The sequence below is a fragment of the Pecten maximus genome, chromosome 19, assembly GCF_902652985.1.
Source record: "Pecten maximus chromosome 19, xPecMax1.1, whole genome shotgun sequence".
In the NCBI taxonomy this organism is placed as follows: domain Eukaryota; kingdom Metazoa; phylum Mollusca; class Bivalvia; order Pectinida; family Pectinidae; genus Pecten; species Pecten maximus.
The window spans coordinates 14,118,634-14,145,398 of NC_047033.1; the positions used below are offsets into that span (position 1 = coordinate 14,118,634).

The 26,765-nt window shown below is 36.5% G+C and overlaps 2 protein-coding genes across 3 annotated transcripts in view; one reads left to right on the top strand and one right to left on the bottom strand.

Moving 5' to 3' along the window:
- Positions 1 to 819: 819 nt before the first annotated feature.
- LOC117317815 (demethylmenaquinone methyltransferase-like) lies at positions 820 to 20,555 on the bottom strand. Of its 2 annotated transcripts, none has more exons than XM_033872758.1 (4): positions 20,403 to 20,555; positions 4,140 to 4,217; positions 3,024 to 3,162; positions 820 to 1,546 (listed from the first exon to the last, which is right to left on the bottom strand). In XM_033872758.1, the coding sequence occupies exons 1-4, from the start codon at positions 20,409 to 20,411 to the stop codon at positions 1,104 to 1,106; spliced, it is 669 nt and encodes a 222-aa protein (XP_033728649.1). In that variant the 5' UTR covers positions 20,412 to 20,555; the 3' UTR covers positions 820 to 1,103. The 2 variants fall into 2 exon arrangements, with proteins under 2 accessions (XP_033728649.1, XP_033728650.1); XM_033872759.1 differs by lacking the exon at positions 20,403 to 20,555 and adding an exon at positions 19,126 to 19,298.
- Positions 20,556 to 23,455: 2,900 nt separating this feature from the next.
- The window catches only part of LOC117317729 (catenin beta-like), a 30,146-nt gene continuing 26,836 nt past the window's right edge, over positions 23,456 to 26,765 (top strand). The window contains exon 1 of the mRNA XM_033872637.1: positions 23,456 to 23,668. The gene's annotated coding sequence lies outside the window, so the exon portion shown is untranslated. The remainder of the gene's footprint in view (positions 23,669 to 26,765) is intronic.

Sequence of the window (26,765 nt, forward strand, 5' to 3'; positions counted from 1 at the left end):
GATGGTAGGTCACAGATACAATGTAATTGGGTCTCCTTGCCCTGTATATCAATGGTGTATGTATGTTGTATTGGGGGAGGTCAAATTAAGTGCATCATTAAATTTCAACAAAATATACACTAAAGTGTATATACAGAAAAATACCGTACAAAGCAGGAGAATTACACAGTGTATGTGATGAAGATCGTAAAGGCCCAAACCATGGAAATGTGTGTCACAAAACGATAGTTATTATAAATCCCTGATCAGCTCAATGTCCTTTTGACTTGAAAAGAAATCCCTAATAGGGAAGAAGTGTGCCAAGTAAGAGTTTGATTGGTTCATTTACTCATGAGTTATTATCTGGAAACCAAATTACTATTAATAGTTTAGTGACCTTGACCTTTGAACCCAAAGAGAAAATCCACAAGCACTCTTAATGAGAAAGCTGTGTCTGAAATTTAACCTTGATCAGTCCACTTGAACTGGAGTTATTATCTAGAAACTAAATTTCTATTTATAGTTAAACGACCTTGACCTTTGACCCCAAAGAGAAATCCTCAAACAAGTACTGTTTATGAGGAAGCAGTGTCTGAAATTTAAGCTTGATCAGTCCACTTGAATTGGAGTTATTATCTGGAAACTAAATTTCTATTTATAGTTAAGTGACCTTAACCTTTGACCTTTTACACAAACAGTAATCCCACACAAGCACTCTTTATGAGGAAGACATTGGTCCAATTGTACTTGAGTTATTTTCTGGAAATATTATGTGGACGGACGATAGTATTTCAATATCCCCTTTTGATAGCAATTAGTAAATAGAACAAAACGTTTATTTACAAAAAACTTTATTGCTAAAATAAAATTTGCATGTTGTTATCAATAATTTACTCTCAAATCAACTCTTCAATAACTAATAATACACTGAGTAAGCTAACTGAATTGATTACCAGTATCAGTTTATAAATTGAGCCCATAACAACAGATCATAAGAGTTTCGGCTTTTTTACCGCATGGTGTGTAAACATAATCCTTTCCAAATGATAGGTGTACCGTTTTTGAAATAGACGAGGATTCTCTGAGAATTATCCAAAACAATTCTTTTTTTTAATTAAATTTTCTCATTTTTCTGATTTTTTTGCAATTATGGCTTCAAGGTTTGCACCAGTACTTCCATGTTTAAATTTTTTCAACTCCACTCCATCAAATCCACATGACTCCAAGGCACTTAAATAGCGATCCTGGTTCGGATTTCCATATTTTTTAAAGAACCCTGTAGAGTTCAAACGCATCACTCGTTCATAATTCATTGCTGTTACCATGATGGCACCTGGCTTCATCACACGATGAAGTTCGTTCATTGCCTTGGTCATATCCGGCCAGAAATAGTAACAATTACAATGAAAAACTCTGTCGAAAGTATTTGACTGTAAGAAGGACATGTTTTCCACGTCACCGTTGATCAACTTCACTTTTCCGTTGCCAAGTCCCTTTCCCAATCGTTTTGTCGTAGAGAGGACCATTTCCTCTGAAAAGTCAACACCATAAACTTTTCCCTTTCCACCTAAAAAATTGAATACGGTTTCCGTGGTAAATCAGTTGCGGACAAAATGAAAAATTGTTGCATTTATCAAGGAATAAGACTGCATGGTGATAACCACACAGTGTAAAGATTTAGTAAAAATGCTTACAAATGATATTGTCCACTATGACTTATATTAAAGAGGCTTGCCCGCAGAGAGATCAGAAAAATTGGCTAATAGAAAAAGATTTTTTACACATGACAGATTGTTGGAATTGTTGAGTTTTTCATTTTATTTTCCTTATAAAACGCGGAAAAGTGATATTAAAACCTCATTTTTAAATATTATTTATTTAATCGCAACCCGCAATAAGTCTAATTTGATTGACACATCAAAGAAACAAGCACGTGCACAGTGCCGCACAGTGATAACTTCAAAGGCAGTGGCGATTTACAAAGAAGATTTGCCGTTATATTCCATACATTTCCCTCTCAGGTTGAGTTTTAAAACGTCTTTTAAATACATATTCTGTAATTGTTTTCAAGAAATAAAGTTGGAAAGCCTCTAATTTTGTCACATAGAAACGTGTACTGAAGTTTATTTAGTGATCGGAGATGTGCCGTTTACCGGTCCGTCTGCGGGTAAGCCTCTTTAAGTCAAAGTTTATGTATACTCCCAAGGCTTACTACATGTTAAATATAACATACAAAATGTACTTCCAATATTTTGTAGTAGTATGTATGATATACAGTCATGCTTGAAACAGGTGTTTGACAGAGTTATTTCCCTTGTATATTTCTATAAACTACTACTTATGTTAATGTTCAAGTAAATCTGCCAATGCAAATTAATTTTACTTATTTTGGAGTCATTGAACTAAATGTTATACCATGTATATATGTAAATTTATTCATAAAAAGTTAATACAAATGACAAAGGAAGCCAATTTTATGACTCGTGCCCGGACAGGGCCTTAATTGAACTAAAAGAACTTTTCAAAGTGCAATGATGGTCAGCCCGATTACCTGACATGATAACTATGACAAATTGTCTATAAGATGATATGAATACCTGGATCACAATGTATGTCTATATATTCTGTATACATATTCTTTCCATGATGTTAATCAAAAATAGTAGATGTCCTCTGTTATCCCATTTAGGTTTAGGGAAAAAATTATATATAATATTTATCTGCAATATCAAATTGCATACCATGTTCATGTGGAAATATACCCATGTCTGGTAATAAGCCGATACCTGGATATAACACCATGCCTGCAAATAAGGCCATGCCTGCTAATAACCCCATGTCTGCTAATAAGCCCATGACTGGCAATAAGCCCATGCCCGGTAATAAGCCCATGCCCGCTAATAAGCCCATGCCTGACAATAAGCCCACTGATACCTACTGCAGTACAGTAAAAACATTTAGCTAATAATTGTAATTTCTTGATTTATGCATTGGCCCTCAGAGTTGATCACAGGATAGAAGTATGGTAATCTTTGACGGAATACCTTTGATGATGTTGTAAGCAGCCTCTATTCCAATACCTGGTCCGAAACCTATCTCTAACACCTGGTGGTCAGGGTGTATGTCACTAAGACGGACTGCTTCTATTTCTATAAACCCATTTTTCTTCTCCAATCCAACTTTCTGAAAGAAGCAATGACACTTTCATGGAAATTGAGCTAAACATACACAAAATCATGTCAAAATTTGAAAACAGAAATGATGATTTCTAATTTGACAGCACAGCTGGTTTGTTTGTTTGCTGAGTTTATAGCCTGTGAACAGCCAGGATCATTTTGACTACCTCATTGAAGAACACCCAGGTGGCCCCTAAAATGCCATCCAAAGCATTTAGGGTAAAGTGTCTTACCCAGGAACACAACAACAACAGCACAGACTAGCCTGTTTCTCAGCTTCCCGAGAAACACGTCGAACCATACACCTCGGGTCTTCACCTGAGGTCATGTGGCCAGCGCTCTAACCGACTGAGCTACTGCGGCCCCTTGACAGCACTGATATTACCAATAGAAGTTTAAAACAAAATCACTACCAATAAGTTATCTCAGTTAATGAGTGCTTGACTAACTTTGGGAAACTAAATTTGTGGCAAGCTAGCGTCACTCTCATTTCCATTGGTTACCATAAACCATGGAAACGGCCATCATTACCTTCTACAAATTTAGGTTATACTTTATAACCTGGATGTATTGCCACCAAATTTACACTTCCAAAATTCTAACTATCATTAGAGATACTGGAACCAATTTCCCAAAATTTAAGTACAGGCATTATAATGCCAAATTTGTGTGCCCCACCATAAAATGACACTCGATATAGTGTTGCCCATATCTGACATACTCCCTTTTCTTCCCAATTCAATGTAAAAACTTGGCAACTTCATTCTTTGACAGATTTCAGTCAAGTTTGAGTATAATTCAGATGTGTTTCAGGGTTCCAAGGTCAAGGTCACCCTTGCTATTTATATAAATTTATCAACTAATTCAATTTTAACACTTAGCAACTTTACTCTTTCATGGTTTTTAAACTTTATGCAAAGGTCAAATGGCAGTGAGGACATTTATGTTTTACAGACATTTTCTAGTTTGAATAATGTGACTTACCTTTACCAATCGTCCCAATATGGTGGCCTCCGGCTTCCGACAGTTGCGACCAATAGCGTCCATTAATTTTGACCTGATCTACAAAAGTCATTAAACAAGCAACCTAGATTTATACTTGGTAGTCATTAAACCACATTTAAAACCTATCTTTTAATTAAACATTATTTACTGTATAGTTAAAATATTGACCAAATAATAAGCCCATGCCTGCTTCAGTACAGTAAAATGTTAATAAATGTACTTTATCTGTCCAGCAATAAGATGATTCCAACAAGACCTAGTCCCCCAACTGTTCGTACACAATGCTTACATACCCTACAACTATGTTTAAAGTTTTAAAATCACATCCCTAAAAGCTTGGACATGAGGAGGCAACAGATCAGAAATTTGGAGATTGAGCTAGATTGTGATTTATTTTACAGACTTTCATCAACAGAAGTGGACAGTCAGAACACAATAGAGTAATTAGAAGTGTATACAGCTTTCTTCCTTGCAAAGGCCATGAGGCTCGATGGCATTTGTTGAACTGGAGAAGTTTAAAATGAGTTTTTCAAGATGGCTGCCATGGTGGCCATCTTGGATTTTCGACTGACCCAAAAGATAACAACACTTGGTCAGGACCATCACAGGATTATTTCAAAAAGGTTAGAGCCGACTCCCTTTGGTGGATTTTGAAAAAAAGTCTGAAATAAGTGTTGTTCAAAGAAACTATGATTGAGCAATCATGTTACAAAATGGCCACTGTGGCTGCCATGTTTTAACGAGGCAGAAAATTAGCAACACTTTGTTGGCTTCCCTTCCATAACATTCCCACCAAATTCCTGCTCAATGGCTTACGTTGAACTGAGGAAGTTTAAAATGTGTTTTTCAGAAAGGTTGCTATTGCGACCATCTTGAATTTGGCTCCTTATAACTAACACCATAAGTGGTCTATGCATCAAAATTTGTATTATGAAAGAGAAACGAAAATGATCCTTTGCTCCAACTGGCAACCTCCTTCTCTCTAAGACAATGTCCTATATCTAGGCTCAAGACAGCTCGAGCTAGTACAGCATAATTTATTATGATACTTCCAACTTGTACAAATGCGCCATGTAACCTAAAACACAACCCTTCCTTTATTCCTTTCTTTGTTTTTTTATTGTTTTTTTTTTTTGGGGGGGGGGGGGGGGGGGGGTCATTTTTTTTTTAACAAACAAAACATAAAAAAATAAAGCTTCAGTAACATCAAGTTTATTGCTACAAAAGTTATTAAATAGTAAACTTTGTCCAATTGGCATGAGCAGAAAATATATTGTACTATCTAATATGTCATATTCCTGAGAAATACTAAAGAAATTAAAGTAGAATGAGAACACATACATATCATATATACAAGATTTGAAGTTGGTCCCTCTATGTAAATACTTATAATTATCATGCAAGCAAAAACTCACTTTAATTCTATATGCGACCCCTTTGACCTTCAAAAGATTAAGGTACCATTATCCTCATTCACATAAGGATATAGTTTACAAGGCAATTTACATAGTGAAATTCAAATCAACTGAACTAAGACACCTACAGGCCAAATACCATAATCCTGGTATTCAGGTACTGGAGAACATAAAAGCTTTGAACTTATTTGACCCCTGCCTTGAACATAGGTCAAGGTCATGTATCACAGGTATAAATGTACCTACAGGCCAAATATCACAATCCTGACCTTCCATGGATTATTGGATATGGTTTTAGCATATTTGTTATACCCTTGTGTACTTTAAAGTAGATCAAAGGTTATTTATATGAGGAACTTTATAATACTTCATCCCAGCTGTGAGGTGGGAAAATACCATACCCCAAGTTTTACAGGATTTATTATCATTTTCTACAAGACCTTGTTCAGAAGAAATTAAGATGGATACACAATCACTGTAACTAAAGCTTACTGTTGGTTTCCGTTAAGCACATGGTTCCCTTATTTGGTTGTATACTGTATCAACTGTATCCTCCATTAACCATATCATCCATTATCTCCCTTTAGTTTTCTCTTCTCTAACTATGTTTTATTTTACATACATTGTATCACAAGCTGGGCCAGTTCAATCATCAACTATATTTGTATAAATTTACTTTAATCAGGGCTGTTCCATCAAGTGTGATTAAATATGCAAATAAACAACAACCAATATATTAATAATGCTGGGGGAATAACATATTTGTATCAAAACAAAAAAAACAAAAAAAATAACAACCAATCACTACGTACAAAATGCACCATGCTCTCAAATTCTGATGCCTGTGCAGATGAAGTCTATTTGTCGTGGTCAGACCAAAGGGAAGTGGTGGTTGAACCATTGTCAACTAGAGATCTGCACAACCTTACTGCTTCACATTGCATGTAACCAAAGTGTGTTCACTCCAACTACACTTAGACTACCATATAGTCAGTATACTGTAGGTTTTTTTTTATCACACTCTCTCAACATCTTCCTTAATTTCCTATGTGAACAATTTAATTTTTTATGTCCAAAGAGTCTGTTTATTTTTCTCTGATATAGTCGTGACGACACATTTTTCCCTTTATTTTCTATCTAATGCAAAATGTCTTCTTTCCATGTTAATCAATGTCTATTCTCTCTATCAATTTGTTGTCAGTTTGTAATTATATATATAATCAGTTCTTTGTTGTCTTCATGGGCATGCTAGTTAATGTCAACCAACCAGTTTGTAAACTTTTGAAATCTAACATATCATGCATAAATCTTGATGAAAGTTCAAATGTTAATATGGGTCTTTAATAGCTGTGTCAAGTCCTGCCAAATTTATAACATCATCACTAAATCTGTACCTGAAATGAACAACTTTGATACAAGTATCAAATTGTTTGAACTGCAGAAAAAAATTGCCCAAATGTCTTTGATTTAATCTAAAGTTGTTTTCCGTTACTTCCTTTACGTCGATACATCATTAATGTCACAGATTGTCCCGCCTTAATTTTCTCTCCTATCCATACATTTTTTATTTGAAGTCACAGATTATCTGTACTTTTTTTTATTATCAATAATGTTTGATTCTATGTCACAGATTGTCTCCCTTTGTTATCCTCTTCTGTGTATTTTCCTTCCTTTTGATCACCAACATAAGCAAAAATGGCCTGATATTTACGTCCGGAGGCTTCATGCTGTAAAGAATCCATTTTAACATTCTTGAACCCTGCTGATTTCAACGCTGCCATGTAATCCTCGGGGTCAGGTTTCCCATATTGTAATAAATTCTTTTTCTCTGCAATCTTAATGGCGTCTATATCCAAGGTCGTAACCATTACCCCTTCTGGTCTCATGACGCGGTAAAGTTCTGTAGCAGCGCAAAGCTTGTCCTCCCAAAAGTAGTAACAGTTGCAGTGAAATACACGATCAAATGTGTTGTGACCGAATGTTGTTTTAGCAACATCTCCTTCTTGTAATTTCAACTTTCCTGCCTGTAAGAATTCAGAGTTACGTTCTGAAGCTGTTTTCAACATCAAGCTGGAGATATCGATACCATGGACCATTCCACTTCCATCTAAATAAAAACAAATGACATGAGGCATGAGAAATCAACACATTGCCCTGAACATAACACCAACATGAAGATCTCACATTTCTGAAGTACTAGAACAAGAGGTTCATAGGGCCTGTATTACCAATCTCAGGTTCCTAAAATACACCTGGATCTTGTGTCAGAACCATATGAGGTCACAGTACATAAGTTTGCATACTTGCTAAATTCTTTGAATTTTCATCGAATGAGTATAAGTTTTCAAGTCCCAGAAAAGAATACTTATAGACAATTTTGACAATTTAATATCTTCAAACTACATATTTAAACAAAAATATTGTATTGATAGTATATATGTCTATATTCATCAAAGCATAAAAAAAATTAGTCTCTCTCCAGGGAGAGTTGTCAAATGTGAGTTTGATTACCATTAACTTGATGAAAAATGCATTCATACAACAAATACTTCAGCAAACTATTGACCATTATACAGTAAACTCCACATTTCACGAAGTCGGATTTAACGATATATTGCATTTCACGAAGTCTTGCGAAATCCCCTACCGAGCCTCTATATAATCTTGCTTAATTTATTCCTGTATTTACGAAGTCACATTGTACAAATTATCCTGTATTTACGAAGTCGCATTGTACAAATTATCGCTTTGTACGAAATAGTCTGGGGGTCCCCGCGGGGTAATTTACCTGTTTGAAAAATCGTCACTTCAAAAACACTGTACACTGTCCTGAAAACAACTAACCTGTTCATATTTAATTATACCTGTATAGATCACTGTAAAAACAAGTCACTGTTCATATAGGTTTGTCACTTTACACACGGATAGACGCGACGATGACGACATTCCGCTGGCAACGTTAGCCAATGAATGCTAAGTTCGCCCTTTAAACCCCTAAAAAAAAGTTCAAGGAACCTTTACCCAAATTACCCCCAAGTATAAACTACATTTAACCCCCCTTTTATGAAAAAAAGGGAAAAAAATTCACCAAGTTTAGACTCCCCATACAGTATCCCCTACAGTTATACAAAAAACCCTATAGTCAGTATAACAGTTAACTACCCTTTTCGTTTCATTTAAACTCCCCAAGTTTTAAAGGGACTACCCTATAGTCTTTATTACAATTTAACTCCCCTATAGTCGGTATCCCCAAACAGTTTCACAAAAATACCCTATGTCATTTATACTAAGTTAGACTACCCTATATCAGAACTCCCCTATAGTCAGTAGACTCCCCTATAGTCACTAAACTACATTTAGACCCCCTATGAGTTACTACGTTAGCTCCCCTAAGTAGTATACTACAGTTAGACTACCCTATAGTCAGCTCCAACTACAGTTAGACTACCCTATAGTCAGCTCCAACTACAGTTAGACTACCCTATAGTCAGTATACTACAGTTAGACTACCCTATAGTCAGCTCCAACTACAGTTAGACTACCCTATAGTCAGTAGACTACCCTATAGTCAGTAGACTACCCTATAGTCAGTAGACTACCCTATAGTCAGTATACTACAGTTAGACTACCCTATAGTCAGTATACTACAGTTAGACTACCCTATAGTCAGTATACTACAGTTAGACTACCCTATAGTCAGCTCCAACTACAGTTAGACTACCCTATAGTCAGTATACTACAGTTAGACTACCCTATAGTCAGTATACTACAGTTAGACTACCCTATAGTCAGCTCCAACTACAGTTAGACTACCCTATAGTCAGTATACTACAGTTAGACTACCCTATAGTCAGCTCCAACTACAGTTAGACTACCCTATAGTCAGCTCCAACTACAGTTAGACTACCCTATAGTCAGTAGACTACCCTATAGTCAGTAGACTACCCTATAGTCAGTAGACTACCCTATAGTCAGTATACTACAGTTAGACTACCCTATAGTCAGTAGACTACCCTATAGTCAGTATACTACAGTTAGACTACCCTATAGTCAGTATACTACAGTTAGACTACCCTATAGTCAGTATACTACAGTTAGACTACCCTATAGTCAGCTCCAACTACAGTTAGACTACCCTATAGTCAGCTCCAACTACAGTTAGACTACCCTATAGTCAGTTAGACTACCCTATAGTCAGTATACTACAGTTAGACTACCCTATAGTCAGTAGACTACCCTATAGTCAGTATACTACAGTTAGACTACCCTATAGTCAGCTCCAACTACAGTTAGACTACCCTATAGTCAGCTCCAACTACAGTTAGACTACCCTATAGTCAGCTCCAACTACAGTTAGACTACCCTATAGTCAGTAGACTACCCTATAGTCAGTATACTACAGTAGACTACCCTATAGTCAGTATACTACAGTTAGACTACCCTATAGTCAGTATACTACAGTTAGACTACCCTATAGTCAGTATACTACAGTTAGACTACCCTATAGTCAGTATACTACAGTTAGACTACCCTATAGTCAGTATACTACAGTTAGACTACCCTATAGTCAGTATACTACAGTTAGACTACCCTATAGTCAGTAGACTACCCTATAGTCAGCTCCAACTACAGTTAGACTACCCTATAGTCAGCTCCAACTACAGTTAGACTACCCTATAGTCAGTAGACTACCCTATAGTCAGTATACTACAGTTAGACTACCCTATAGTCAGTATACTACAGTTAGACTACCCTATAGTCAGTATACTACAGTTAGACTACCCTATAGTCAGTATACTACAGTTAGACTACCCTATAGTCAGTATACTACAGTTAGACTACCCTATAGTCAGTAGACTACCCTATAGTCAGTATACTACAGTTAGACTACCCTATAGTCAGTATACTACAGTTAGACTACCCTATAGTCAGTATACTACAGTTAGACTACCCTATAGTCAGTATACTACAGTTAGACTACCCTATAGTCAGCTCCAACTACAGTTAGACTACCCTATAGTCAGCTCCAACTACAGTTAGACTACCCTATAGTCAGCTCCAACTACAGTTAGACTACCCTATAGTCAGCTCCAACTACAGTTAGACTACCCTATAGTCAGCTCCAACTACAGTTAGACTACCCTATAGTCAGCTCCAACTACAGTTAGACTACCCTATAGTCAGTAGACTACCCTATAGTCAGTATACTACAGTTAGACTACCCTATAGTCAGTAGACTACCCTATAGTCAGTATACTACAGTTAGACTACCCTATAGTCAGTATACTACAGTTAGACTACCCTATAGTCAGTATACTACAGTTAGACTACCCTATAGTCAGCTCCAACTACAGTTAGACTACCCTATAGTCAGTAGACTACCCTATAGTCAGTATACTACAGTTAGACTACCCTATAGTCAGTATACTACAGTTAGACTACCCTATAGTCAGTATACTACAGTTAGACTACCCTATAGTCAGTATACTACAGTTAGACTACCCTATAGTCAGTATACTACAGTTAGACTACCCTATAGTCAGCTCCAACTACAGTTAGACTACCCTATAGTCAGTAGACTACCCTATAGTCAGTATACTACAGTTAGACTACCCTATAGTCAGTATACTACAGTTAGACTACCCTATAGTCAGTATACTACAGTTAGACTACCCTATAGTCAGCTCCAACTACAGTTAGACTACCCTATAGTCAGCTCCAACTACAGTTAGACTACCCTATAGTCAGCTCCAACTACAGTTAGACTACCCTATAGTCAGTAGACTACCCTATAGTCAGTATACTACAGTTAGACTACCCTATAGTCAGTAGACTACCCTATAGTCAGTAGACTACCCTATAGTCAGTAGACTACCCTATAGTCAGTAGACTACCCTATAGTCAGTAGACTACCCTATAGTCAGTATACTACAGTTAGACTACCCTATAGTCAGTATACTACAGTTAGACTACCCTATAGTCAGTATACTACAGTTAGACTACCCTATAGTCAGCTCCAACTACAGTTAGACTACCCTATAGTCAGCTCCAACTACAGTTAGACTACCCTATAGTCAGTAGACTACCCTATAGTCAGTAGACTACCCTATAGTCAGTAGACTACCCTATAGTCAGTAGACTACCCTATAGTCAGTAGACTACCCTATAGTCAGTAGACTACCCTATAGTCAGCTCCAACTACAGTTAGACTACCCTATAGTCAGTAGACTACCCTATAGTCAGTAGACTACCCTATAGTCAGTAGACTACCCTATAGTCAGCTCCAACTACAGTTAGACTACCCTATAGTCAGTATACTATAAATTTTTTTTATCACACTCTCTCAACATCTTCCTTAATTTCCTATGTGAACAATTTACTTTTTTATGTCCAAAGAGTCTGTTTATTTTTCTCTGTCGTGTAGACATATTTTTCCCTTTATTTTCTATCTAATGCAAAATGACTTTCCATGTTAATCAATGTCTATTCTCTCTATCAATTTGTTGTCAGTTTGTAATTATATATATAATCAGTTCTTTGTTGTCTTCATGGGCATGCTAGTTAATGTCAACCAACCAGTTTGTAAACTTTTGAAATCTAACATATCATGCATAAATCTTGATGGAAGTTCAAATGTTAATATGGGTTTTTAATAGTTGTGTCAAGTCCTGCCAAATTTATAACATCATCACAAAATCTGTACCTGAAACGAACAACTTTGATACAAGTATCAAATTGTTTGAACTGAAGAAAAAAATTGCCCAAATGTCTTTGATTAAATCTAAAGTTGTTTTCCGTTACTTCCTTTACGTCGATACATCATTAATGTCACAGATTGTCCCGCCTTAATTTTCTCTCCTATCCATACATTTTTTATTTGAAGTCACAGATTATCTGTACATTTTTTTATTATCAATAATGTTTGATTCTATGTCACAGATTGTCTCCCTTTGTTATCTTCTGTGTATTTTCCTTCCTTTTGATCACCAACATGAGCAAAAATGGCCTGATATTTACGTCCGGAGGCTTCATGCTGTAAAGAATCCATTTTAACATCCTTGAACCCTGCTGATTTCAACGCTGCCATGTAATCCTTGGGGTCAGGTTTCCCATATTGTAATAAATTCTTTTTCTCTGCAATCTTAATGGCGTCTATATCCAAGGTCGTAACCATTACCCCTTCTGGTCTCATGACGCGGTAAAGTTCTGTAGCAGCGCAAAGCTTGTCCTCCCAAAAGTAGTAACAGTTGCAGTGAAATACACGATCAAATGTGTTGTGGCCGAATGTTGTTTTAGCAACATCTCCTTGTTGTAATTTCAACTTTCCTGTCTGTAAGAATTCAGAGTTACGTTCTGAAGCTGTTTTCAACATCAAGCTGGAGATATCGATACCATGGACCATTCCACTTCCATCTAAATAAAAACAAATGACATGAGGCATGAGAAATCAACACATTGCCCTGAACATAACACCAACATGAAGATCTCACATTTCTGAAGTACTAGAACAAGAGGTTCATAGGGCCTGTATTACCAATCTCAGGTTCCTGAAATACACCTTGATCTTGTGTCAGAACCATATGAGGTCATAGTACATAAGTTTGCATACTTGCTAAATTCTTTGAATTTTCATGGAATGAAGTTTTCAAGTCTCAGAAAAGATATTTAGAGACAATTTTGACAATTTAATACCTTCAAACTACATATTTAATAAAAATATTGTATTGATAGTATATGTCTATATTCATCAAAGCATAACAAAATTAGTCTCTCTCCAGGAAGGGTTGTCAAATGTGAGTTTGATTACCATTAACTTGATGAAAAATGCATTCATACAACAAATACTTCAGCAAACTATTGACCATTATACAGTAAACTCCACATTTCACGAAGTCGGATTTAACGATATACTGCATTTCACAAAATCCCTTCCGAGCCTCTATATAATCTTCCTTAATTTATTCCTGTATTTATGAAGTCGGATTGTACAAATTATCGCTTTGTACGAAATAGTCTTGGGCTCCTTGCGGGGTAATTTACCTGTTTGAACGAAAAATCATCACTTCAAAAACACTGTACAGATCGCTGTAAAAACAAGTCACTGTTCATATAGGTTGTCACTTTACACACGTATAGACGCGACAATGACGACATTCCGCTGGCAACGTTAGCCAATGAATGGCGATCAATCTCCGAGGACTAGCCTAGTCAGAAAGGTGACCTGAAAATTGTGTCTAATTTTAGACGGATAACCCTTGCAGTGTTTCGCGAAGTCCGGTTTCTACAATGTTTTTTTCATGGTCCGACTGACTTCTTTAAAACCGGAGTTTACTGTAATAAGATGAATTGTTTATCCTTGTTCGAATCACTCATACCTGGTGCTTTGTACAGGCACAGACATCATGATCAAAAAACTATTTTATCAGACTTCAGACCACTTGACCAAGTTGTACCTTTGATAATTTGACATGCGGCTTGTATCCCGATACCTGGCCCAAAGCCGACCTCCAGTACCTGATGGTTGGGATGTATGTCACATAGTCGTACAGCTTCCGTTTCCAGGATGGAGTTATTCTTCTCTAGCTCCCTCTGTAAAACAATCACAAGGAACATGCGTCATTACTGTAGAACCCTCTGATGCATTTAGTTTATATTCAAATTACGGCAGAAACATCAGATCAATATCTCAAAATACTGACCTCCACATGACCATATTTTAGCACATGAGAATTGAGGACATCAGACCATATCTTATATTCTCCTATAGGATTATATACCATCATAACAAGCATCAAAATCTGCCTACTAGCTATGGCTTAATCTGCATAAAAAAGAACCATCAATACATTTAAATTAATGAGGACAGGTGTCAAGAAGACACCAACAGCCAGGTTCATATAAAGACAGTTGCAAGAAGACACCAACAGCCAGGTTCATATAAAGACGGTTGCAAGGATACAACAACAGTCAGGGTCATATAAAGACGGTTGCAAGGATACAACAACAGTCAGGTTCATATAAAGACGGTTGCAAGGATACAACAACAGTCAGGTTCATATAAAGACGGTTGCAAGGATACAACAACAGTCAGGATCATATAAAGACGGTTGCAAGGATACAACAACAGTCAGGATCATATAAAGACGGTTGCAAGGATACAACAACAGTCAGGGTCATATAAAGACGGTTGCAAGGATACAACAACAGTCAGGATCATATAAAAACGGTTGCAAGGATACAACAATAGTCAGGATCATATAAAGACGGTTGCAAGGAAACAACAACAGCCAGGTTCATATAAAGACGGTTGCAAGGATACAACAACAGTCAGGATCATATGAAGATGAGTGATTAGCAAAACCCCAACAGTCAGGGTCAAATGAAGATGGGTGTCATGGAAAAGACACCAACAGAAGAAAAAACACAACAGACAACAAAGGAAGAAACTGTAAGATAAAAATCCAAAGTTTTGGGGCAGCCGATTTCTTGAATCTATAAAATCTGTGAAACTTACATACCGTAACTATATGTCGGCCAATGAAAGTGTCCTCTGGTAATTTGTAGTTGCGAGCAAGTTTAGCTCGGTACCACTGTGTAATCTGTAAAGAAGGATTCATTGCTCGGTATATAATGATATAAAATGATATAGTTTACATACATAGCAAAACAAGATGTTTTCATTGATAGGCTCAACCTTCAACCCAAACCCTAATTCCATAGGAAAACAAGAACAAGACAATTCATGGGATTACACCCCCCACTGGATGTGAAATTATATGCAAAGAATGCATAGATGACAATTTGGTAATGAACAAGGTGAACCCATACCTCAAGAATGAAGTTACAGGAGATACAGCCTGCACAAACCTTGCTGTAGGTCAACGGTTATAATGTAGGTCATAGTGACCTACTTTTGATACATGACACACCACCTCACCAAGGTGAACCAAAGTACAAAGTTCCAGTGACAAGTGTTGTAGGAGATAGAGCCTGCACAATCTTTTCTTTGAAATAGGTCAAAGGTCAAAATAGATCAGAGTGACCTAGTTTTGATACATGACACACCGCCTCACCAAAGTGAACCCATACCCCAAGTATGAAGTTCCAGTGTTAAGTAGTGTGTAAGAAAGAGGCAAGGACAAGATAGAGGATGGACTCAACACAAAACTATATTACCCACCACACTACCATTACCCGATTCAAGTGCTGTGGGTAACCTTAAGAGTATCCAGGTAAAACCCATGTTTTTGGGCAGGTGACCTTATCTCATTTCTGATTGAATGGGGATGCCAGGGTCAAGTGAAAGGTGTGTTACCTCTGTGCCAGCTTACACCCTAAACATACATTATCCCAACCCCAAGGGCAAGTCAACATAAACCGTATTCATCCTCATATAAGCCTCCTTCCCTAAAGTAAAAGTTCAGTACCATATTTACCCTTAAAGCCTCCCTCCCTAGTTTAAAATTTTAAAACTGTGTTTTTATTTATCCTCAAATAAACCTCCCTTCCTAGTTTAAAAGATAGGAACCATTTTTATCCTCAAATAAGCCTCCTTCCCTAATTTAAAATGATAAGAACCGTTTTTATCCTCAAATAAGCCTCCTTCCCTAATTTAAAAGATAAGAACCGTTTTTATCCCCAAATAAGCCTCCTTCTCTAGAGTAAAAGCCGCCTCAGTTGAAACAGTTCCAGTGTAAAACTTTAGTACCGTATTTATCATCAAAAGTATCTTTTGGGGGAACACTCATTTGTGAACACTTGAAGTGTGTTATTTCTAAAATCCACCAATCTGAAAAAGTGAAGAAGGAGTTTATTTGTGGATAAATATGGTAAATGCTCTATTGGTTACAACTAGCTTTGTGAATGGTACATATATTATATCCTGCCTTGCATATCATACTACAGAATGCTGTATTCCTATCCTATATAGACAAAATTTCATGGACAATGACTGATCAATATAGGAGTACAATATTCAAACATGCAGAGTACTAGTAATAGTAGAGACAACACTAGCTTATTACAAACAGTGCAGTGGTATGCATACCCTTTTCTCAAAAGTTACAAAAATCTTATATACCGTGTTTGTCCTACAATTAGCTCACAGGGAACAACACATTGAGTCAAAGTCACGCTTATTGCCAGACATAGGCTTATTGCCATATATAGGCTTATTACTGGGCATGGACTCATTTTTGGGAATGGGCTCATTTATGGGCTTATAACTTGGTGTGGGCTTACTACTAGACAAATGTTTGTAACTGGGCATGGGCTTGTTACTGGATATAGACTTATAATTGGACATGGGCTTATTAAGGGACATGGACTTATTAAATGGCATGGGCTTATCACTAGATAAATACCATTATACAATACCTTGTATCATAACGTTTAACAGCAAAAAGGATTGTTCTACCATATTAATGATGATCAAATTGTTGCATGAAATTATACAACATGATAGCTAATTATTTTAAAATGAAAATATAGAAATCAACTTGTTACTGTACAGAAAAATATTTTCAGAACATTTCATTTTAACATAAAATGAGGAACATAATTGGTTTAACTTACTGTTATTTCTCCTGATGTAGAATAATTTTGATACAAAACTTCCTGATTGTTCTGACCCCTTCCATAGCGATTAGCAAATCAGCGATGTCAAAATTAACCGAAACGGATAGTGTGTCAATTCAATGACCAATGAAAATTACAGTAAATAAGACAGTGACAATTCTTGACCGAACAATGACCACAAATCATCAAGGCTACATTTCTAACATAACAAGGATTTTCTGAAAATAATAATGGTGACCACGACCTCGAGTCCTGATATACACTGATAGATGACATTTAGCTTTTAAACTAAGATTTAACACATCACAACCCAACGACCTTGAAAATAGGTCAAGGTGATACATTTTAACAGTCTTTGTATCCCTTAATCCCAGCATGGTACTGGTCCAATAGCATTACCCCTGGCTTCTTGGTTATTGAGAAAAAGGTGGAAAAGTGGATAAAAATTCTTTACAAACACGATGCAAGACGACTGACAAAAGACGATTAGGATAAAAATTGATCTTGTTGCAGAGTTTATTTGAAATGCGAAAACAAAAATGTAATTGTGATAAGAAAGCTCTATACATGGATATATTCATATCTAAAAGCAGAGCTGGGTTTTTTCCCCAAATTACACAAGTTTTATTGTACGTATATGTCTACACTTCATTCGTGTGATTTGTTGGATCGGAAAAGTGGATAATGTGTTTGGGTAACACGTTTTCGTGACATGATAGTCTGTTTACTTCGTAATATGGTGTTTCCAGGACCTGTCACTCATCAAGTCGATGGTTTAATGTGGGGCATAAATAAATGAGAGAAAATCTTTTCATTTTATTACTTATACATTGTACAGTAAGTTACTTCACAATTTTGGTATTATTACACAAAGCTCATAACTTAGGCAATCCAAGAAAAATACTAAAAGTTGGTTTACAGAGAAAACCATTGAGCGCAAACATGCAGGAATTCAGAAAACGTTCATTTTTACAGATTTTAATGTCAAAATGTGGAGTACAAATCAAACAGAGGCAGCCAGTTTGCTGCGCCATTTTCAATCCATGATGTAATGTCATTGTCGATATTATGATGGATTTCTGACGATGAAAAATGTTCTACAGTATATTACATGAGTGACATATATACAAAAATATTACACGCATTTGGGTGAATCAATTAAATAACAGGTCGATTACGTATGTGCAAAGTCCATGTGTCCTGTAAGTAAATATATGTATGTGATTAAGCATTAGTGCATAAGGAAATGTTTGAACAGTTTAAGAAAATGTGAAATTTTTGAAATATGGCAGTACTTAGTACGAGATTATATAAAAATCCCAGTAAATACTAGCTTCCAACAAACTAGGCTAGGAGGAGTTTATCTAGCTCAATAATGGTAGAAGGTCACAGGTGAGCTACCTGGGGTCTGCGTTTGATCCCTAGCAGAGGCGTCAAAATAAATATATTTATAATGACTTAAAGTGATTCATTTGATACCACACCAAACAAATATATTATTTATCAGTTAAGGGACTTTTCACTATAGGACCCCTCTGCGGCAGAGTGATATCAAGACTGTGATTCTTCCTAATTTCTATCTTGAGTTTCCCAACATATGCTTTTCTCCGCCAGCAGATTAACTATCTTTTTCCTATAAATGATCATGAAGACTCTAGCAATGAGTTTTCCTGTTTTTTCAACATAATGGCACAACAATCAAACAATTTATGATTGTTATTGAAATAGTTATACCTATCAACAGCTCATCTTATTTACTAATACATTGTACATGCTTTGTACAACCACCGACTAAAATTCCCAAAACTGTAAAAAAAATTAATAAAAAAAACACTAAAATTTCTAATTTTGGGTCAGGGGCCAATTTTCTAAAAAAAAAAAAGGTTATCAAAATAACCATTTTGACAGACATCCAAGGAAATATATGGTTTTCTATATTTACATGACAACTTTAGCAGAGTTTATATACATACCTGGTTCATATTTAGTTCTGCTTTGCATAGATTAAATAGATATAGGAAAGGAAACCAGCCTAACACCTGCAGAATGTTCTAAAACATGTACAAAAGTCTATCCAGCAGCGGTCACTATACGTAACACCAACTATATATATATATGTACTGTACACACTGCCATTTAGTAGGTTGTTATCAGCCGTTGTATTGTAAGATCCTCAATTTGATTGGTTGAGGTGACAGATCCTCAATTCGATTGGTTGAGGTGACGGAGAAACACTCTGTTATCTACCTTTATAAGCATGTCACTTGGCTTACACCATCATTGTGTTTGTTTTGTGACAGAATGCACTGGATTTGATCTCGTGAGCACTTTTCTAATCCGACCTATTATAACATGTGTCAATAGATTTTCTTGGTGAGTCATACTGTAAAACAGAAAATGTTTTATATTTCTAATTTGCTCACTCAAATTTTAGCACATATCCAAACTTGAACTGATTAGAGCAACGATGAATTAGCATACCATTACTATCCTTTAGATCGAGAGTGCAGATCTGATTTACCCGTCATCACAATCCTTTAGAGAGTGCAGGTCTGATTTACCTGTCATCACAATCCCTTAGAGAGTGCAGGTCTTATTTTTCTGTCATCATGATCCTTTACAGTGCAGGTCTGATTTATCTTTTTTATCACAATCCTTTAGAGTGCAGGTCTGATTTCCTGTCATCACAATCCTTTAGAGTGCAGGTCTGATTTTTCTGTCATCACAATCCTTTAGAGTGCAGGTCTGATTTTCCTTTGTCATCACAATCCTTTATAGAGTGCAGATCTTATTTACCTTTGTCATCACAATCCTTTAGAGTGCAGGTCTGATTTACCTGTCATCACAATCCTTTATAGAGTGCAGGTATTATTTACCTTTGTCATCACAATCCTTTAGAGTGCAGGTCTGATTTACCTGTCATCACAATCCTTTATAGAGTGCAGGTATTATTTACCTTTGTCATCACAATCCTTTAGAGTGCAGGTGTGATTTACCTGTCATCACAATCCTTTAGAGTGCAGGTGTGATTTACCTGTCATCACAATCCTTTATAGAGTGCAGTCAAAACATTAGGTGGTCAACGTCACCAAATCTGTGTGTAGGAAGGAGTAATGAAAAAATATCCTACCTGCTCTCAAGTCAAATACCTTACCACTAAAGTGAAATTCCTCCTGGTCACACATGCCCCCCCAATGATCGACCTAGCGATGCATCCTACGTCAGCTGTTTATAGTAGTGGTGGACCTACCTGGTTCATATTGAATCCTTGAATCCTCTGATCTGCATGAATTAAAACGGTATGTGAACGATAACTAATGTCATGGTCAGCCGAAGTCTCAGCTGTCCGTTGACCTATTCTCGGTCCCGTCGGCTGTTATAGGCCTAATACTGACATAGTGAAACGAAGGGGGGTAACTCTGATAGGTCAGAAAATTGCTCTATGACTGTTGACGTTTACAATCATATGACAGTCCATAGGCTATTACAAACTACAGCCTAATGAATAACCCAATAACAGCAAAGACTCCTTATAACTAATCCGCACGTAGATAGCATGATATAATCAATATTTATATATTTCTTTATTTCTTTCTTAGTTTTGCAGGTGCCCCGTTTCTTTCCTGTCTACACTGCTCTCCGGCATACACGACCATCTGTCAGAAATCGTCCGTCCGTTCGTCCTGAAAAGAGCTTGATAACGTCATCGCATCTAATACTCTTTACGTTGACACGTCTGTACAGATTTCCGTCATGCATATTATACAACTTATACGTAATCAAACATTTTCTAATTATGTCATGTGTGCTGTTTTAAATGTTAAAATTGCACGGCGAAATTACGATAATTATCATATCGTTCCCTCCAAAATACAAGGCAGCAACATAACGATATAAGTCGACAAACAGTAAAAACTGAAGAATCAAAATGGTTCCCACAATTTCGCTCCGCTAATAAAAATGATTTCTTTCTGAAATATAACCCGTCTTTCTTTAAATTGCTGTCGTCCCGAAGGACGAAAAAAAGGAACCTTCGTCCGCCGGTTGCTGCAAATTAATTAACGCTATTTTTAAGTCTGCCCACCTGCGGTGTGAATTATCTCTTCATCTGCGGACAGAGGGAATATTTGAAGAATGTATGGCAACAATTTGTTAGTTAACAACGACAAAGATTATAGTTTTTTTCCTTGTTTTCGAGCGACGAATGAAGATTATATTTATATATGACGAGCACATGCAAAGTAAAGATTTATGTTTTCGTAGCGACAGAATCAGAATTATCGGTATTTCGCCCCCTCGATCCCGATGATGAAAAACTTATCATTGGGCCGGAAAATCATTATAGCTAGGTTGAGCTGTTACCATGCAGGTGTTAGTATACAGTCGATGTGATTACTGTACAATCAACCAATATAATTCTTCGCTAGGTTTCACCAAGCATGTCGCCAAAATAAATTGAACACGTAAACACGTGCTGTAGATTATTTGTGCTTTTCTCATTTTCTTATATTTAGGGAAGTTTTGAGAAATTTTGAGAAATTTCTTAAACATGTTTAGCTTGCTCATCTTTCAAATACAAGTCTCTGGTTTTAGTTATATTTAAACAAGTCTGTAAAAAGTACTTTGATTCTCTCTTTCTGACGTCACGGTGATTATGTGGTTGCTTTTTTTTATGCAAATGATATTTAGAATCAGAAATCATGTGGTAGCTTGCAATTCCTTTTGCATTGCAAATGTATTCAATGAGGGTAACATGGTTCTGTTCCAGCCAGAGCAGACACCTGTGTCTCACTAACTTCTTAGTTCGGGTAACCAGCTCGCGCCCAGCCAGGCCAATCACGTTTAATTATCTCCTAGGCAACACAGTTTAATTACGAAGGGCTAATGTAGGTGGTAACCTCGTACTTGCCCAGTCAGTTCAGGCACCCCTAACATTTGCCAAGTGACTATTTTTTGGAAGAAATCGTAATTGAATATGTAAATGAGAGGTAAATGGGTTAAATTGATTTTGTAGTATATATTCAACTGACCTATCGGGAATTAAGGAGCGGGGTTGTAATTCAAGATATATCTTGTATAGTAAGAAACTGTGAATTGTATATTTTGGGTAAAGCTTAGATAGTATATCATAGTAATATGGATAAACATGTAAATACTTGTACGCAAGTAAGCTAGTAAAACTACGGTGCTGGTGACAAAGACGGAAGTTTTTGCTTTGTGACATTTTGCAGTAAAAACGGCACAGACCGATTAAAAGAAACTATGATTATGAATGTTGGAGTTTCAAATGAAATTAATGAGCCGGTACAATTAATTATATGACCACTTGTTCTCGTTTATATATAGCACTCAGTTTTAATCGTATGAGTATTGACCTATAGGGAAACGTGTGTACACATCATTTAAGTAATGAGGGCGCCGCGGTGGCCGAATGGTTAAGGTGTCCCGACACTTTACCACTAGCCCTCCACCTCTGGGTTGCGAGTTCGAAACCTTCGTAGGGCAGTTGCCAGATATTGACTGTAGGCCGGTGGATTTTCTCCGGCTTTCCTCCACCTCCAAAACCTGGCACGTCCTTAAATGACTCAGGCTGTTAATAGGACGTTAAACAAATACAAACCAATATAAATGAATGTTTTTAATCATTATTATTGTGCAATTACTATTTTTCTCGCTTGTTTATTCCAATTGTTTAAAATATGTGTATTATTAGCTCTGGTATCAGTTTTTATCAAATTATTTTTGCAAGCGCATTGTGTACCGTATTAAATTGTTATCTTCTATGTATGTGTATTAGGGTGTGTTTGTGTGGATGTGTGAGGGTGTATGGTTACGTGGTATCTATTGAAATTATTTAATAAAAAGATTTAGCTAAAGACGTATCGTTAGTTATATAATTTATCTTCAAAAATTGAGTGAACTTTTTCATGAATGTCTCGTCAAAAGTACATAGTTTACAGGTTAAATACATTCAGATGCAAGTCCGTTATAGAGCAAAATTAACCCTATCGTCGCTGAATCATAGTTACAATTCAATCCTGATGGAAAACGTGTATTGATTATTTCACGTTCGAATCGTGGGTCAGTGTTATTTCATGGGGTGGGCCGGCTTGATTGACATTCTTGGTCGATTAGTTGTTTTCACGCGTATTGATATATCAACCTATAAATATTCCCAATTCCTTTAGAAATATGTTCCTGTTTGGATCTTACGGTGGCAAACACATACATTTATATGAAGGCGATACACAAATGTTGCCATCAGTAACATAAATGCACTATTTATCTTTGACATATAGAACTACTTTCTTACAATTTAACCCCGGGAGTGATGCGGTTTGATGACAGGTGCCCGATGCACAGCGCATGCCCCGTTCAGTTCAGAACGCCATCTTGGAATTTGAATGTTGTGAATTCGAAAACTGGTTGTGCAGATATCATTGAAGAAAAAACAACCCTGTAGTTCATAGACGGTTTCGGAGGCCACCTTTGGTTCGAGGAGGCTTTGTATTTTCGGTACGTATCCATAAGATAACATCAAGAATAATGTTTGCAGCATAATTGACTTGAATTTGGATGTCGGGAGGAGTTCTGTCTCGGTTAGAGAGTCGAATGATAAGCTTTCTTTGTTTATTTTGAAATTCAGAATATTTCTTGCACACATTACCTATAATAGTATGAACTGCGGGATCGTGAACTGTGCAGTTTGAACTTGCATTTAGTTGCGTAAATAATGCTTAGGTTATGTATTTGAACTGCATTCGTTCAACACGTTGTTTTGTTGTGTATATATATATTGTAACGGCTGGACCAATGTGATTCGCAGCCGGGGTCACTTAGAACGCATGGCGGATAGGAAAAATGTTCACGAATGTGTATTCATCGCGACAAGTATTATAGGTACATATGTGAAGGTCGATACACGTAAAACCTCCTTATAATCACAATTTCAAACTATTGCAGTTAATTTTCGGTTGACTGCATTATTACTCAACAAGCTTATTACCCCCCCCCCCCCCCCCCAATAGCACAAACCACTTAATATTTATGTAATCCTTCTATAAAGTTCTCATGGTGTATCGTGGAAATATGCTTACTCCGTTTAGTACCACATATACAAATTCAACAGCAAATAAAAGTCTTTCCTTTCAACAAATTTTATTATACAAGATGTTATAGTACAAAGGGATTTGACAACAGGCTTTGCCTATATCAGTCTTCTCCCACAAAAATGACAAATAAAAAGTCTTGTGGACCTTGTATCCCTACTTGATATTTTTTACGTATAATTTCACACAATCTTATTAAATCTAGATGGTCATTATCACTACGTTACATGAACATCTAACAACATCCCATAAGGGGTCATGTCATGATGACCCTTGAGATGTGTGTATTTACCTTTCAGGGCGAATTGGCATTTTGTCGATGTCGTCGAGGCAAAACATTTCGTCACATCATGCATCTGAGGCAAACCATTTCGGCACAGTATATAGCTTTATGGGACGAAATGACTTGAAACAAATTGACAGATTATACAAGCTATGTACTCTAGTCATGCTAATTCGGACATATAAAATTCACTTCCAAGATTCTGGAAGTAGTCATTTGATTGGCTAATCCAAAAGGTCACCCTGATGGGATGTTGTTAGATGTTCATGTAACGTAGTGATACTGACCATCTAGATTTTAATTAGATTGAATTTCACATACACTTGTACAAGTAAGATTATGAAGATGTAGAACTTAGACATTTTCATGTGTAGATCATTATTGGATATTTTGGTTCAGATCAACATTCAATAAAAACATGACAATTCGGAGTGTAAAGTCTGCAGAGAAGGCCGATAACCATTTCCAAAAATTGGCCTTGTCCAACAAACAGTATTACAGACTCTTTTCATATAGGTACTTGTATCTTGAAATTAACATCCAGAATAAACATACAATATCACAGTATGACGTATTATACATAGCAAGGTACACAGCTTCTGTTTGAGATCCTAAGGAAACAATTAGAAATTTCAGTATTCAAATCACCCTGCATCCATCGTCCGTCCATAAAACAATTCTTGTTATCACTACTTCTCAGAAAGAACTGAAGGGAATGGTAGTTACTACTCCTGCTTAGCGCTCGGCATATTTGGAGTGGGACGACTGGTTCGTCCATTGTCAGTAAAGCCGAGACGAATACCAGATTTTGGCATTCAAATACAGAGCAACCCGCTTATTTGCATAGCCTTTTTTCCATGACAAAATATGCAAATAACCGGAGTATTCGTATAGGCGGAGTTGAGTTTTGGCCCCTCTTATACACATGTAGATCGTCAGGTAGGTACTCAAAATGGGTGCTATATAATTGTTTGTTATTTGCATTAAAAATATATTTAGAGAAAAAAACATTTAAAATATAAGAGTAAATACGAAATACATGGGTTGTTATTCTTTGTAAATGTACAAATATTTGCATACACTTCATCGTTTACTACTTGTCACTCCGAGTCTCCGGGTCCGATATCGGTCGGGTTGGCACTACGATGTGCAATGTCATCGTTTCAATTAACATTCATTATCGTCTCGAGATGCGTGGTGTTCCTGCTATGAGTATATTAGTTGTTTGATCATAAATGATGAACTGCTGAAGCAATAGACTGTCTTAAATGACCATGCCATGTGTATTGTCGTTTAGGATTGTTTTGGAAAATGGCACACACACACACAAAGAGTCATCGTTCATTACACATATACCCCCACAATGCAATGCGCCTAGTAAACAATCATGGCGATCGCAACCTGCCTCAGCGAGTGTTAAAATGCACAGAACACAGGTTTGGATCGATGTTTTAATAAATAAACAAATCTCATCAAAAGATGAGCCATATCAATATTTTATTCAGTAATTCTTCTGCACATTGCTACTGATGGTCTGGATAATAACTAAATGTTGATATTGATGCATCGGACGTAACCTGTAATGACAAAGTGTGAACCAATGATAAGATACCGTTTTACATCATGTCAAATCAATATGCAAGTTAAAACACATTTCATCAAACTTTTATTACGGGAAAATCACAAAAATACCCTAAAGTCAATTAAAAAAATTCGATTTTTTGGAATTTTTATATGCATATAAGCGGGAGTCGGTGTATTAGTCGATGCAAATACACAGGAATAAAATACAAAGATAAAGAAGAAAAAAATTGGGACCTGAGAATTTTATGCAAATAAGCGGGATATTCAAATAACTGATATGCAAATAAGTGGGTTCCTCTGTATTCGTTTGGTATATTCGAATAGTATTCGAATATTCGGTAGTGTACAGTCGATACTTAAGAAAATGTATTTATTTCTGATTTACTAAGCTTGATACACGACTGGAAAGCTTTAAATAAGTAACAAAGTAACAGTGACGTATACAACTGAAGAATGGCCAGAACTAAGTCGGAAGCTCACTTTAATAATCGTAAAAAAATCACCAAGTTCGCCTATATGACGACAACGTAAACATGGCTGGCCTACCTGATTGACGAGCTTGTGTAGACTTGTCATATTGTCAATGTCAAGAGAAGGAATATTTGCATTATAAGACCAATAAATAATAAAGAAAATC